The sequence below is a fragment of the Polyodon spathula genome, chromosome 9 (genome assembly GCF_017654505.1).
Source record: "Polyodon spathula isolate WHYD16114869_AA chromosome 9, ASM1765450v1, whole genome shotgun sequence".
Taxonomy (NCBI): Eukaryota; Metazoa; Chordata; class Actinopteri; order Acipenseriformes; family Polyodontidae; genus Polyodon; species Polyodon spathula.
In genome coordinates, this window is record NC_054542.1 from 38,480,461 (window position 1) to 38,495,769 (window position 15,309).

The 15,309-nt window shown below is 35.8% G+C and overlaps 1 protein-coding gene across 2 annotated transcripts in view; it reads left to right on the top strand.

The window, feature by feature from the left end:
• LOC121320806 (unconventional myosin-XVI-like) overlaps positions 1 to 15,309 on the top strand; it is a 127,316-nt gene that overhangs the window by 41,688 nt on the left and 70,319 nt on the right. For both annotated transcript variants that reach the window (XM_041259454.1, XM_041259455.1), the window contains exons 12-17: positions 2,706 to 2,833; positions 4,160 to 4,265; positions 6,983 to 7,100; positions 9,730 to 9,877; positions 12,870 to 12,981; positions 14,621 to 14,738. In XM_041259454.1, the coding sequence (XP_041115388.1) occupies positions 2,706 to 2,833; positions 4,160 to 4,265; positions 6,983 to 7,100; positions 9,730 to 9,877; positions 12,870 to 12,981; positions 14,621 to 14,738 (730 nt within the window). The remainder of the gene's footprint in view (positions 1 to 2,705; positions 2,834 to 4,159; positions 4,266 to 6,982; positions 7,101 to 9,729; positions 9,878 to 12,869; positions 12,982 to 14,620; positions 14,739 to 15,309) is intronic.

Consider the following 15,309-nt stretch of genomic DNA (forward strand, 5'->3'; position numbering starts at 1 on the left):
CGTTGCTTCGTGTAAAATGCATTCTTTAAGAAATATGTAATGCTAGTAGTCATTATAAATCAAGTTTGAGAAATCACTGTTGTAGATGTCGTCCTTTATGTAGAACGTACAGCAGAATGCAAAGTCAAAAATAATATAAATAAATAAATTGTATTTCTGGTTCCTGAATACATTATTTATTTCTGTGATTTGATAATAAGTTAATACGTTGTATATAGGTTGTGTATATGTCACTACGCAGCTTGAGCAGCCAGAACCATCTTTGCTTCACATGCCTCTTGCCCAAACGGCATGAGATGGCATATGTTATACACAAACAACATCTTAACTTATAAAGGAGTCTGGATCAGTACCAGTCGGTATACCATCCCCTTCACTGTCACATCTCTCTGCCTGAATACTGCCCCAGCTACCGCCTGTCATTTCTACTGAGGCACCCAGCTCTTGGATTCCTATAACTTTTAAACATATGAAATGTGTCTTTAATAATATTTTACCTGTTCCTTTTGCACCTTTGGGGAATAGGCTTTTATTACTCCATTTTTAATAGGTCAAACCTATTATTTTGGTAACAATCATGACAGCATGACATGATGATTAAAACACTCTATTGAAAATTTCCATACAATGCTTGTCTGTCTGAATGGGATGGCAGGGAGCGAGGGAGGGGTCTACACTGTATTGATGTTTTGTGGGTGGCCGTTTTATATTATATACTGTATAAAGCTGTAAAGGTCAATGGTACAACAAGCTCCCCATTCCCCTGTCAGTTCTCCTGAGTTTTATTCCACTTGCAGCATTAATGCACCCAGGAAGGGTAATCTGTATCCATCAATCTCGTGGCAAGTAAAGGGGTCATTTGAATTGCTAACAGCTAAAAAAAACAGCCACATTCATCAACTGCTGCTTTTCCTTTTTGCCACAATTACTCTCAATGTCCTTCCAGTGTCCTCGCAATCACGCCTGCTGCACAGCAGGTGAATATAATGTGTCTGTGGCCTTGTAATAGGATCTCAGTGGAGGCCAGTATATAGCATCTTCTTTCTGAAATGAGCCTCAATAGATTCTACATGTTATTTTCACATCAAACCAAACTTTTTTTGTGAACTATTCATGTTAATGTTCTAGTGTCTGGCAGACAGCTATGAAGAAAAGTCCTGAGAAGCTAAATCAAATGTTTTATTCCATATATATTTAATTAGGATAGTTTACGTCTATAAGTTGTATCTCAGGACACGCCTAAGTATTTATTATAGTAATACAAAGCCAAAAGGGTTAGCTCATGTAAGGATGTCATTAAAATCTAACAGTGAGAGTAATGAACTAGGAGCTCTTGATTTTTAATCCCACACACCCATTAATCTCATTGCTGGACCTTGAGCAAAACACCCTGACCTGTGTGATTTGGGATACAGTAGGACCACTAGAGAAAATTAGATGTTGCCACCTAGGTTATACTGGTACACTAAATATATACAGTAAATATTCTAGTGGTAACCATTGAATCTTAAACATTAAACGGTGGTCATTCATGTTAACGATATCTCAATGGTATGAAGATAGCAATGTTATTTAATTTATGGATTTCTAAAAACAATATTACCATTAAAGGAGTGATAACCAAGGATTTGAAATCCATTGTCTTAATTATTTGTTTTTCTTTTTTTTTTGTATATAAATGTAGTCATTCGCAACCCTCCCTCCCCCCTTCAACGACTCTGGGGGGGTGGAGGCTGGAGCACAAGTCCTCTGAAACGTGCTCCTGCCAAACTGTCATTTTTCACACTGCGACTCCACAGAGAGGCCATCAGAACTATTGTGCCGGAGGACAACACAGCACAGTAACACAGTGACATAGACTCGACTCAACACAGTGACATAGCCTGGACTCAAATCCCCAGGTTATAGAGCACATCCTGCACTCCACTTGGAGCGCCATTACTGGATGTGTCACTCGGGAGCCCCCCATTGTCTTAATTCTTATTGGAAGTATAGCAGCCACATGATCGCTAGTGTCATATTTCTTGTGCTGAATATCTTGTGAAATGAAAAGTATATGATGCTTCCTGGTGCCTAATCCTTTCTTGAGCTGCTATATGTGTCAGTTCTACTCCAATAACCTAGCCTCAATCAGTCCATGTGACCTACAACCACAAAAAAGAGTAGAGACTCAATGTGGTATAGGAACAGGGTTTATTTCTGACATGTCATAGCACACAACAGGTAACACCATCTCTGATTGGCAATACAGTCCGCAGCAGTTTATTAGTGCTGGTGGTCCCTCACATACTCATTTTCATACTTATTCTCAGAAAAAAATAACAAAAAATGTTCAGATTGCCAGTACAGCTTTTACAGAGCACTGTGGATGTAAAGGGTATATTTGGAAAAGTAATGAGATTTCAAAGAGCCTTATGCTCCTCATTCACCCTACTACATTGTTCAATAATAGTGTCCTTGGGAATGCATGGCACAGACTAGAGAGAGAATGACTGAACATGGAAGAGAAACAGAAAATGCATTCCATTCCTTAATGTGACCATCCATCACTCTGATAGCCACTGTTAAAAAAAAGAAAAAAATAGAACCCAGATATTTAGTTTCAATGTATGTGTTTTTGTTTTGTTTTTTCTCCCCAACATTAGCGCAAGGGAAAATGCAATTACATATGCAGTTTGAACAGCAGCAAGTCATTTGTGTTGCAGGTTAGCCAGCTTTATCAGAGCAGCTCAGGGAGACTGTGTTCCTCCCTCCCACCTCACATCTTCTCCTCGGCTGAAAGAGCGTATCACATGCTGTTCCAAGAGCGTCGGCCACAGTGCTTTATCCTCAGGTACAGTGACGTGATTCTTGATTAATAGCCTAAAGAATTACTTTTTGCCCTTAGAGCCAGTTAAGTTGTAAACCTTCAATTGATTTCTGTTTATTTAGTCATCCATCTTTAATCGCAGTCTGTGCCCTGTGTCGTACTTCGTCAGGCTGGTAGAAGCTTGCAATTCTGGAAATGGAATCTCTTCAGGGAGAGGCTTTGGTTGTAATTAAAATGTTTAGTTACAGGGTGTTTAAAGGCTTGTTTTCAAACTGTCTTGGTGTGAAGGAAAATATGTTAATCACAAGGATTTATGTATTCAGTGATGCATTTAAAAAAAGCTTACTTTTGCATTCTATTAATCTGTGGAAGAAGAAAGGTAATTATTTATTCAATTGTAAGCCTCAATGGCAACCCAAAGCAACACACTATAGAAACTGCAGTAAATTAGTTTTTTTACATCTTATTAAAAGGCTGACTTACATTTTAATTTAATATTTGCATTAGAAAGAAAAGTGGTGTGCTGTGTTTTCATATGGCCTTGACTGTTTGGAATTCAGTTTTAAAACACAAATGAATTATAGTCAGTTTTACATAAGCACTGTAGTAAAATATGTTTTTGCGTTGCCTTTTATTTTTACTATACATTTGTATATAGAATATTGACAACAGCCCTTTATTTACCACTGTGATATAGCAAATGAAACTCCAGCTATGTAACATTTAGTGTGGAATGTACGCCTGTGGCTGATTGTGTTTCAAATTCATCTTCACAGTTTGCTGGATTCATTTTCAGAAAGTGTAATTGACCTTCTGAAGCCATCTCTTTATTTGTTTGTGTTTCCTTACCACTGCTCCCAACAACAAACAAATCATACAGTAATAAGCTTCCTTAAACAAGTGTTTAATTAGCAGTTACATTTCTTTTATTTATTTATTTTGTGAACATGCTTCATGCTCCATGACATTGCAGCCTGCAGGATGTATAAATAATGATTGTTCATGGACAAAGTGTGAAGAACGTGGAAATGACAATTCTAGATACGGATCATTAAGCCTGTATGAACACCAAACCTTGCTGAGTGTGAATAAAGACGTTTATGGGAAAGTGGGAACACTGATAGATAATAGAATAGTGCTTAACTACCCTTGTCCTGTGACACTTGCACTGTAGGCAAACTGCAGTGTTGTTCTCATATGTGCAGTTAAGGAAGAACATTTCTAGGAAACAAAAGGATATAAAGATATATATATCTATATAAATATATATATATATGATGTAGCATCAGTATAACGCCTGTCAACTTGCGGAACGTTGAACGCCTTAAACTTACTCTTACATTTTCACAGTGGAGAAAGCGGTTCAGGAAAGACTGAGGCCTGCAAGCACATAGTGAAGCACCTGGCATGTCGGTCAAGTACAAAGGGCTACTCACTGGAATCCAAGATTAAACATGTAGGTGGTAGATGGGCTGTTGGACTGCGGTTCAAAGCAAGCATCTGGTAATGTTTGCCAGTTGTTGTTGATTAGTATTTTGGTGAATTGTGATATTTTTATTTCAAACTGTGGTACATTCTATATTTGTATATGTTTAGTGACATGTAGTCTACACAGTCAGATATTAAACTAACATATTAAACTTTTAAAGAGTAAGTAGCGGGGTTCTGAAAAATATTGCATTATACGTCCCTATGTGTTGCTACAACTGTTTAAATAACGTACCTAGAATTTTTCTTTTCATTGTTAACATCCAGACTGCATTTTACACTTGTAACTTTAAAATCTGTTTCAAAGCTTTTTTTCAAAATGGCTGAATAAAAAAAAAAAAAAAACATAACACATAGCTCTGGCTTTTTTCCGTACCACATCATGGATCACCAACCCCCCCTCCCCAAGCAAATCAATCTGTCGGTCTAAACACTATTAGCGCACTAAGGTGACAATTTTGAAAAGAGCTTTGAAACAGACTTTAACGTCATATGTGTAAAAAGTGTTTAGGATGTTAACAATGAAAGAAAAATTACAGGTACGTTATTTAAACAGTTCTAGCAACATGTGGGGTCATGTAACGTTATATTTTTTGGAATCCCACGACTTACTCTAACCTTTTGTGAAAACTTTATAAAACAGTAAAGTTGACAAAAGATGTTCACATTGATTAATTTATATTTATACGTTTTCACAAACAGAGGTCTATTTTAATGATCTAAATAGCGGTGTTTGTTTTTTGTTCAAGGCTTATTTTATTGATGTCCTAATAAACTGAGATGTTGTGGTAGGGTGCCCCGCCCCTGTGTGTGTTTTATGTTGTCTGTTGCATGTATTATTGTAGTGGTGCACAGAGTGTAGGTTATGTAGCACTGGTGAAATGAGTATTTAGGCACGTGGAAATGCACAACCACTCCACGTGCAGATTAAAATGGGTATTTGCAGACTGCACCATGCCCCCATACAAATACTCATTTTAATCTGCTTGTGAAGTGGTTGTGCATTTCCCTGTGCCTAAATACAAATATACATTTACATCACCTGTGCTACATAACCCACACTACAATAATACATATAACAGACAGCATAAAACGCAAAATATGCTCATGGGCGGTGCACCCTGCCATAAAAGTGTACAGAAGTGTGCAATCAGCAGGTTTATTGGGAAGCAGTATGAAGATCTGTCCACCGCTGCTGGTTAAACCTTTAAATAGAAACTGTTAAATTGCTGTTAAAGTAGGTTTTTTATTTTGTTCTTTATGGAACTTTAATAGTTGTTATTTAGCGAACATAGTAGTACATAGTAGTATCTTAAAAATATACGGGCCAAATTTTCAAATATTCAAAGGCTTTGCCTCGCAAGGGGAGTTGTGGAGGAAAAAAAAATCTCTACAAGTCCTTTTTGTGAAAAAAGTTGCACTTTTGAGTGAGATTCAAAAAAGATGCTCCTTCTCTCAAGTGCTTTCCCCTCAAATGTTGGGGTGTCATGAATAATCCCATAAATTCACCACCACAAGCTAAATTGAAAAGTTAATTTGCTATCAAACCACTATGTAGCATGGAAATCGCTTAAGACTGGTTACACTCCTCTTAATTATTTTGCAGGAAGTATTTCAGGACAATCTCTGTTTTTAGTTAAAGAGTGAACATGGCTTTCAGACAGCTATATTTGCAAATGCTAGCAGAGCAACAGAAAAAGAGGAAATATTGTGCGGGCAGAATATACAGACAACGTATAACATTCCTTGACTTGTCTACTGAAGAAGTCCTTAGTCGATTTATACTTTGATTAAACATAATAACATTCTGGTGTATTTTCAACTCAAACATTTAATTTATTTATGGTTTATTTTAAACAGTGCTTAATTTGTAAAGAAAGAGGTGCCGGGGCGCAATCAATGACAATAATACCGTTAAGAAGCTCATATTCAAAATCATAACAAGTTTGAGTATTGTACGCACTATTGTTAGATTTTATAATCACGCATTCTACATCATAGTAAGGCCAGAATGTATTACAATCACATATTAAACGGCTGTGTGTATGTGTGTGTATGTGTGCATATATATATATATATATATATATATATATATATATATATATCTATATATATATATATATATATATATATAGAAGAGAGAGAGAGAGAGAGAGGAGAGAGAGAGAGAGAGAGAGAGAGAGAGAGAGTATCATGTTTACGAAAAATGAAAAATAATAACCTACCAATCTGCAGTTGGCTGCAATTTAACAGTATTTCTGCACTGCCCTCTTCTGGTTATAACTGAGTTACTGTACACATGGATGAATCTACACCTTAATCAGTTATCTTTAAAGTGCTAGCTAAATATGGATGGCAAAGGAAATTAGAAATGTAGACATTTTTAGTTAAGAGCACTATCTCAAATGAAATGTTAAATTCCATTTAACGGGCCTGACTTTCAAAGCTTGGTAACTTATCTTGAATATATGATATTATGTTAATAAAGCACTGGAACAAAAAAATAAATAAAAGCAAATCACAGTTTTGACTATTTATGGAAACAACTTCGCGGGGCAAAATTTACATTCAATTTAAATTGAAATACTAAAGAAAAGCAGATTTATTCTAAACAATCCACTAGAAATCAGACCAAGTGAGTATATTTACTTACATATTGTTTGTTTTACTGTTTTAATCTTTTAGGTAAGCTGTGTCCTCGAAGCATTTGGTCATGCCAGAACAAAATTGAATGCTTTCTCAAGTCGCTTTATAAAATATCTGTCACTGCAATACTGTGAGAAGAAAAGGACACTAGTCGGAGGTAAGCTTTCTTTACTAAGAAGGACGGATTGGGGGTTTTGAGGTGCATAGGTTTAAATTGGAGTCTCCAGGGAAATTACATAAGTAACAACAGAGTAAAGGTGTGGGAAATAGCTGGTTTGGGTTGGGATACAAAAAAAGAAAAAAAATGAAGTGTATGATAGTGTTTAGAAAGACATTTACAAAGATATTAGAGACCAAACCTTAAATTAACTTTTTAGTATTTTTATTTTATTTTATTTGTATTATTAATATGCATATATTATATGTATATATTACTATTAGGTTTGGTTATAACAATTTGGAATTTCTATTTATCTTCTGAAAATGTTACTTCAATCCATAAGAGGGCAGCAAATCCCTACATAAAGTACACAATAATAATCCTTCCCTGGGATTATCTGTACCTTTTTAAACCGGTGCACTGCACATGTTTTCAGTTGTACCCTTTCCAATGATTTGTATCAACTCCAACTATTTTTCTAGTTTTCTGTGTGTTCTGTATAGTGAATTCAGTAACTGTGCTTAAGGTATAATAGATATTGTTTACATGTCTGCATAATTCTTACCCACCTGTTTTGTGTTATTTGGTTCAGATTGCTGCTTCTGCTTTTTTTACATCAAATCCTTCATTTTAAAAAGTTTATGTTCCTGAAGATTCATAACCACATACCTCACTCTTGAAGACCACTTTGAGGTGCCCATATTCCAGACCATACAGACACATATGGCATGTGTGTTCAGTAATCAATAATATGCGTTTCACAGCAGACAAATGTCCATTTGAGTGTATTGCTCTGTCTGTATTTTGCTAGTTCTAGAATATTGTGAAGCAAATCAATTTGGTATAGTTAATAGTATAATATACATTATATTTATACATGGGTAAGAGAATTATACAATCTTTCAAGAATCTTGATTTTATTTTGTGATATCACCACGCCAAAAGTGGAGGTAGTAACCATGGAAAAACCCCACCCCTATAAACCTCAAGTTCCATTTGACACGCAGAACATAATTTCAGTTTAAACAAGATAAAGTTTGAAGAATTTAGCCTTAAAATCTTTCCCATATTTATTGAAAGAGTTAAAACACAACACTAACTCATATCAACTGCATTGTACAGATACAAAGATCAATTTTGCTGCTGAAACATAAGCAGTTAGTGGCCTGTAAAAGTTTACAGTCTTGTAAGCTTATAAGCTCAGTGGTTTGCAAGCATTTCTAGTGATATATTGAGCTAGTATGATACAGCTTTTCATTAGTGCTGCCATGTTTTTAATATATTGTATAAGTTTATAGACATTCTCTTGCACCATTAGATTGCCTTGGATGGAATAAATTTTTCCTAAAGAGGGCAAGGGTTTTTTTTTTTTTTTAATTGTACTCTCATATGTTAAGACAACTTTTAAAACTAATTGTTTTTGCACCAAAAGCTTGGTAGTACACATTGAGTTCCTGTTTGATTGTGGTATGATAAAAGAACAAACAAAAAAAAGTATCTTGATAAATGTTTTTTTTTTTTTTTTTTTTTTCTATCTGCAGACTACAATACATGGTATAAGTAAAGCATTTGGTTGGTACAAGGTTTCAATTACTCATTTAAATCAATTGCATGGTTTAATAAACTATTTATATTTTAAATAACTTAAAATGGAGTTCTTGTACCACCATTTAACTGTTTTAAATAACATTGTAATCTGATTACTCTTCTGACCTACTTTAACCTTGTTCTGGTTGCCCTGCTTTACAGATTCCACATCTCTTTGCATTCTTTGTGCTGCTTAGTCCCAGAGGTCACTCCTTTACTTTAATAAGGCCAGGCTTTTTAGAAAGCTTTTCAATCTTCATTCTGATTGCAAAGTTTATTTTCAAAAGTTTGCTTCTCTTTAGAAGGTGCGTTATGAGTGCAGGCTTCTTTTGAACATAGTGAAATATCTGCTGAGGGAGTTTATACAGTAGGATGTGCAGATTGCTGTGTGCTACCTGACGCGATGGCATGGCAAAAAATTTAATTCAGAAGCACTTTGTTATTCCTGCCATCAGGGCTTTCTTTTAGACAGGAAGTCAAGAATCTGTTTGTTTTATATTAATAATAATATTATGGTGAATCAATTCGAACTACCATATTACAATAAAGAAAGAAAGAAAAACACTAAGCTAATAGTAAACTACCTGCATATTTTTGTAGATGGTCGTATTGCGCATAACATTTTGTACTCTTGTTAATAGTAGAGGAAATCTATCATGGTAGAAGAGTCTTAGATTACTCATTGACTGCCATTTTGTTGTCAGACAAACTTAACATTTTTAGGGTATAGACAATACAGATTTTGGCACAGCTTTACTTTATGATTTTCTCAGTTAAATTCCATTACCGATGTCCAGTAAAAATTAAACAACTCATTTGCAGTCCCGTGGGTTTCAGAGAAGATTGTCTTGACATAGTTCACCTCTTCTTGCTTTAGTAAGCACTGCTGGTCAGGTGCCCAACAAGGCCAGGTGGAAACAAGTCAGGCCTCATCTCAAGGGTTCTGTAGTTGGGCAAGGTTATGTTTATAGAGTGAAAAAAACAGATTGGTATAAAAGCAGGAAGCTCCGTTATGAAAACAAGTTTTTTTTATTTTCAGCCAGGGTTTATACCTATGTCTTGGAAAAGTCACGTCTCGTTTCACAGCCACCTCAACAGAACAACTTTAATATCTTCTACCTGATGATTGATGGCATGTCCAGTGAGGAGAAGTGTGGTCTGTACCTCAATAACTTACTTGCACACAGGTAAAACCTTCTAATACTTTTTAACATGATGTGTTTGAAGGCAAAGGGGAGGGTTGAAAAACACAAGGGTGATTTGTATAAAACATTTGTTAACTTAAAAGTGTGTGTATCCATAAACAATATCATATGTTTTCTCATTCAAGTGCATGCAGGCTCTTCATTAATTCCACTTGTGAGTTATTTGTGTGTTAATTAGCTTAGCAGCACCAGAAAAAGAAGAAATGCACACAACAAGCTTGAACCCAACAGACAAGGATAAACTTAAAAAAAATCCATGTCAAGTTTTGTTTTTCAAAACACAGTTCATGTGTCTCTGTTTTAACAATACTGACAATGTTCTCATTAGCTTGCTTTTTATTTACATACCAAACACTGCAAACTTTTTTGGTACATAACCACAAAAAAAAAACATCTGCCATTTGTGACTTCCAGCATGACCCCATTTTCTTCTGCCAGTTTTCTGCTGCTTGACTTAAATGTATAACTTTCTCAGAAGGGAATACATGTCCTACTCTTAATTAGCTTAAATGGAATCTCACTACTATTTGTACAGAACTGCCCAGTTTAATCATGTTAAATAAAAGAAAACAAGGGATTCATGTAATTACTCTACCGTTAAAAAGCTGAAACAAGATTTTTTTGCCAACCACCAAAGCCAGTTTGTGTTGTGCGTTCTTCCTGTTGTTTCTGTCTAGGGTTATCACAGGTTATACTTTAGTGAGAACTTTTTTTAGAATGCTTTTTTGTAAAATGCCAAATGCTGTACTGATTTTCGTTGTATAGCATAGGTGCAGTACCTGTGTACCCATGCTATGCACTGATGTCTCTGGCATTGTTCATTTATAATTCCCCAATTTTAATAAAGCAACTGCAATGTAGTATAATGACTCCCTCTGAGATACAATCTTTGTACATATCTGATGGACCTCTGGAACCAATTAAATCGGATATGACAGCTTCTACTGTATTGAGTGAACCCATTTTCATAACTGTGATACTCTAATGTATCTCTAATGATACAACACAATATAACAGCCCATAGGTAGTGGAGTCTCCTAGGCCTCTCTATGCCTGAAACAGTGTCCTTTACAGAGAAAATGTTAACTTATCAAGCACTTTCTGTAAAGCAAGGTGTGTTAAGTGGAAACTGACTCGCTGTCGACCAAAGGAAGAAAGTTAATCCAACACCACGAACAGTGCAAACTAAAGGGGTTGAGCAGTCCATACAGAGGGAGTTATTCCAAAATAAAGAAAATTGGAAAGGAAAAAGTCAGTTAAAAACGAATATGCATTATAATGGTCATAACAACCTAATAAGCAGGTGTCTGAGGAGTACAGGTGCTCCAGAAATAAAGGTGTGGACCCTGTCTGTCTGTTGTCCTCTGACCTGGACAGCAGAAGCACATAATTTGTACGTTTAAACTGTACCAAACTGTGGTATTTGGTTGGTACTGTGTGTAATCTACTTGACTTCTATTATATCCGTTCGTATATCAATGAAGTAGATTCAAGTTAACACAGGAAATTAAATTACATTTTAACACAGGAAATTAAATTTAAAAAAAGAGCACAGTAAACAAAATCAACCCAATAAAATGTCAGTCTAGTTTTGTTTGTTTATTTATTTGCTGTTTTACTAAGTATTACTAAATGTACTTTTCAATGTATTTAAGGGCAGTCCTTGCTATACTGACATCTCAACATGTTTTTGGAGGTGCCAATGGAGGAGCAAGGTTCCCTCAACCTACACAATATCTACTGCAAAAGAATGTGCTGCTTCTTGTTTAAATTATTCCTGTAGTACAGGGCCACATACTGTACATACAGTGCTGCCTTGTTATAACAAGGTTGTCGGGGTCCATAATAGAACGCGGCATTTGTGGTTCATCTTATAGTAAGAATATTGACATTTTTGTTTCCGAAATGATTTACAATGACCAAATTAATATTGTAGCGTACCGTGAAAAATGAAGGAAGGAGACACACACAATTTCCATGGTTTATTGGGATGATTATTGGCCCCTGTCAGCCTGGGCCACACCAAAAACAGCAACAGTTTTGACATTCACACAGCAGCTTGTCTGACTCGGCTGTCAGCTCTGTCCACATTGATGTGGGCTCTCATGTCCCCGCCTACCTGGGCGTCAATCAATCCCGGCTGAGGCAAGCTTACCGCTTCCCTGCTTACACACACACACACACACACACACACACACACACACACACACACGCACACACGCACACACGCACACACAGAGGGTCCGTAGACCAGTCGTGTAACGGTATAAATCTCAGAGGTTGTTACTGATTATATATATATATATATATTATATATATATTATATATATATATATATATATATAATATGACTGCTAAGGTCCACCATTTTAAAAATTTGTCTTATTTAAATTGTATATTTTTTATAGCAAATGTTGTAAACTGTAAATAAATAACACAGAATCCAAGGACATTTATATACATTTGTATTGTTTCGTAGTGGTTTTGTAACATTAATGGACAGTTTGTTTTTACTTTTAGAAAAACAAAAATACAGTGCAACTTAAATGGGTTTAAATATGGTAATGTAAAACAATAAAATCCAACGTTTGTGTTCAAGTTGCAGTATGGGGGAAATGGGAGGCACAGCCTTACCATGTTATAACTGATTCAGCACTATAACAAGTTTTGTTATAACGGGGTAGCATTGCACATCAATTATTTTCTCATCATCAGTCCTGTTTCTCATCAATGTGGGAACACATAATTACCAAATACCTTCACGTTTTTTTTTTTTCATTAATCAGGAGCACATTGATGTAATCACAACATGACTGATATGTTTGGCATATCAAAGCTGGAGATCAAGGTTTTGACCTGCCTCTTTATATAGTTTCAGTCATTTTGAGATCCAACCTTTGCTTAAATGACGAAAAACAGGAGACGCAGAGTACAAGCCAGCGGGTAATTGCTGTTTGTGATTTGTTTGTTGTAGGTACCTTAGTCAAAATGTACCCGAGGAGACACAGTCAACAGCGAACACTCAAAACAGAGAAAAATTTGCTGGCCTGAAACAAGCCCTGAGGGTCTTGGGCTTCAACAATCTGGTATGTTGTGAGAACAACTTGTCCTGAACTCCACCCCTTTAACTAAACTGAAAACAGTCATTGCCAACATCATATGACAGATCAGTATCAAAAGTGGGTTAGTTTTGGCAGTGACAGTTTTGGGAGAACTGGATATAAGCTATTTCATACATAGAAGAGAAGAAAAATAACATGCATGTGTGGCTATGAAGGGAAGGACAGGGCATACTGGTTTGCCACAAGGGTGGCATATCAACTGAGTACCTGTGGAGGAGGATGTCTGCTACTCTATTACTGTAAAGCCAAAAACGTTTGAAGTTTTATCTTTTCATACATGAAAAACGCATAATAAAAGGCTTGCAAATATTTATTGCTTTACAGTAGTTTATCTTTCTCCCCATTGCCACCAAGGGTGCCAGTCAAGGGTGGCTTAAGATGATGCATACTTTACAGAAGAGAGAGGCGAAGGACAAAATGATACGCAAACATGATGCTGTAAAGTTAAATATTCCATCAGTGTAAAAATATTACTGTGTAGGCTTAGAAAATATAATTATTGCCATGACTGAAATAGAAACATGCAGAATGATATTTTTCAACTACATTAGGATTTGCAGCAACTGTACCTCTGGTAGATGTCTTATATCGCATATAGAATTCTGCATTTAGTGAATGAACTATGGCCTTAAATAAGAATACTGTTTTACTAAAACTAGATCTATTGAAAGGATATGCACTGAAGTAGTTATAATATGTAAATTTGATGATTGTGCCTCATTTCTCAGGTTACACAATATTATTTCTGGTTAGCATTGTTTTAAGATTGCACCTGTACCTGCGAATCATGTCATTCCTTCCCAGCTGTAGATCTGTGTATCTGGCTTCAGGGAGCATATGGGTGGTCAAAACTCATGTGTGCATGTCTTCCCTTTAATCAGGGAATATGTATTGATTATCCTGTTATTAACTACATTCAGAGCAGTATCAGAGCATGACATTTATCAGTGTGTTTAGCATCTTTTATCTGAGTAAAAGCAGTTGGTTCCAATTTCATTGTCTAGTGATGTTTGTCTAGGCTACAGAGAGCAGAGATTACAATTGTTGATTCATACTTAATTCTAATTCTATATAAGCATGTTATTTACGTTTGTACAGTATATTGTTATCGTTCCTTCTCTCCTGTCACCGTGGGTATGTGAAGATGGACTGCGTTGACCATTTCAAAGACAAAATGAAATTCCTTTGAAACAAATTAGTGAGAGTAAGCTTTAGAGTCCATACCAATGAGAGAATTGTGTATGCCTTCATAATGTAAACCCATTGCTTAAAAATAAATCATTTTGAAACTGACAAAAACATGTGACATCTTGAGTAAACCAACTTTTTAGAAATAAATAGAGTGGAACTGTAAAAATATACTTTTAGACATTGGTGTCTAGATTTCCTTGTTGGCTATAGCCAGTCACAGTAAAGGTCTCCTTTAACCAAAAATCAGTCCTGCTGTGCCAAGCATGCCCCCTGTGAGTGCAAACTGATTTTTCATCTCTTTCGTTAAACATGGATTTGAAAATCATGAACTGATTGGTCCCTTCAAATTAAAATGTACCCTTTTTGCATTTTCACTGATTCCTGTTTTTTTTTTTTTTTTTTAATGTTTCAGGAGGTGGAAAACCTGTTTGTGATCCTGTCTGCAATTTTACACCTTGGGGACATTCGGTTCACTGCCCTTACAGATGCTGAGACAGCGTTTGTGTCAGACCTGCAGTTACTAGAACAAGGTCAGTGACATGTGACCTTCTGGCTCTTTCACTACAGGCCTTTCCTGCAGGGGGAGCACTTCCCATGTACAAGCCAGAAGCTGCAAGAATACTATTGCAATGCATAGAGTCTTTCCTAACAACAACATCTTTGCGTAAGCTGATAATAGCGTTTACTTATTTTTGTATGACAGTGGTTACTGATTGGGTTTTAAAAATCTAATTGTAGATAGTCACCTCTTAATATCATTGCTTCATTTGAGGCAGAGGTAAAACCTTAAAGGGTCGTACCCAAATACCTCCACCCCCCACTTCCAGTCAAACTTAATTTCCCTCCCACTCTAAGCCATGATTACAGTGTATTTTAAAATGTTTAAACAAAAGTGTTTTTTTAAGTTTTTTTTGTTTGTTTTGGCTTTTGTTATTACATCAAATTAAAAAGATGTTGTGAGGAATTATTGCTTCGCTCTGCTATTTTTCCTGACTGTACCACCCAACACCATACTCTTATTCTGACTAAACCTTTTTTTCTGGGAAAGGCATATATTCATCTTGCATTGATATCATACCTCATGCCATTAGAGAAGCTTAA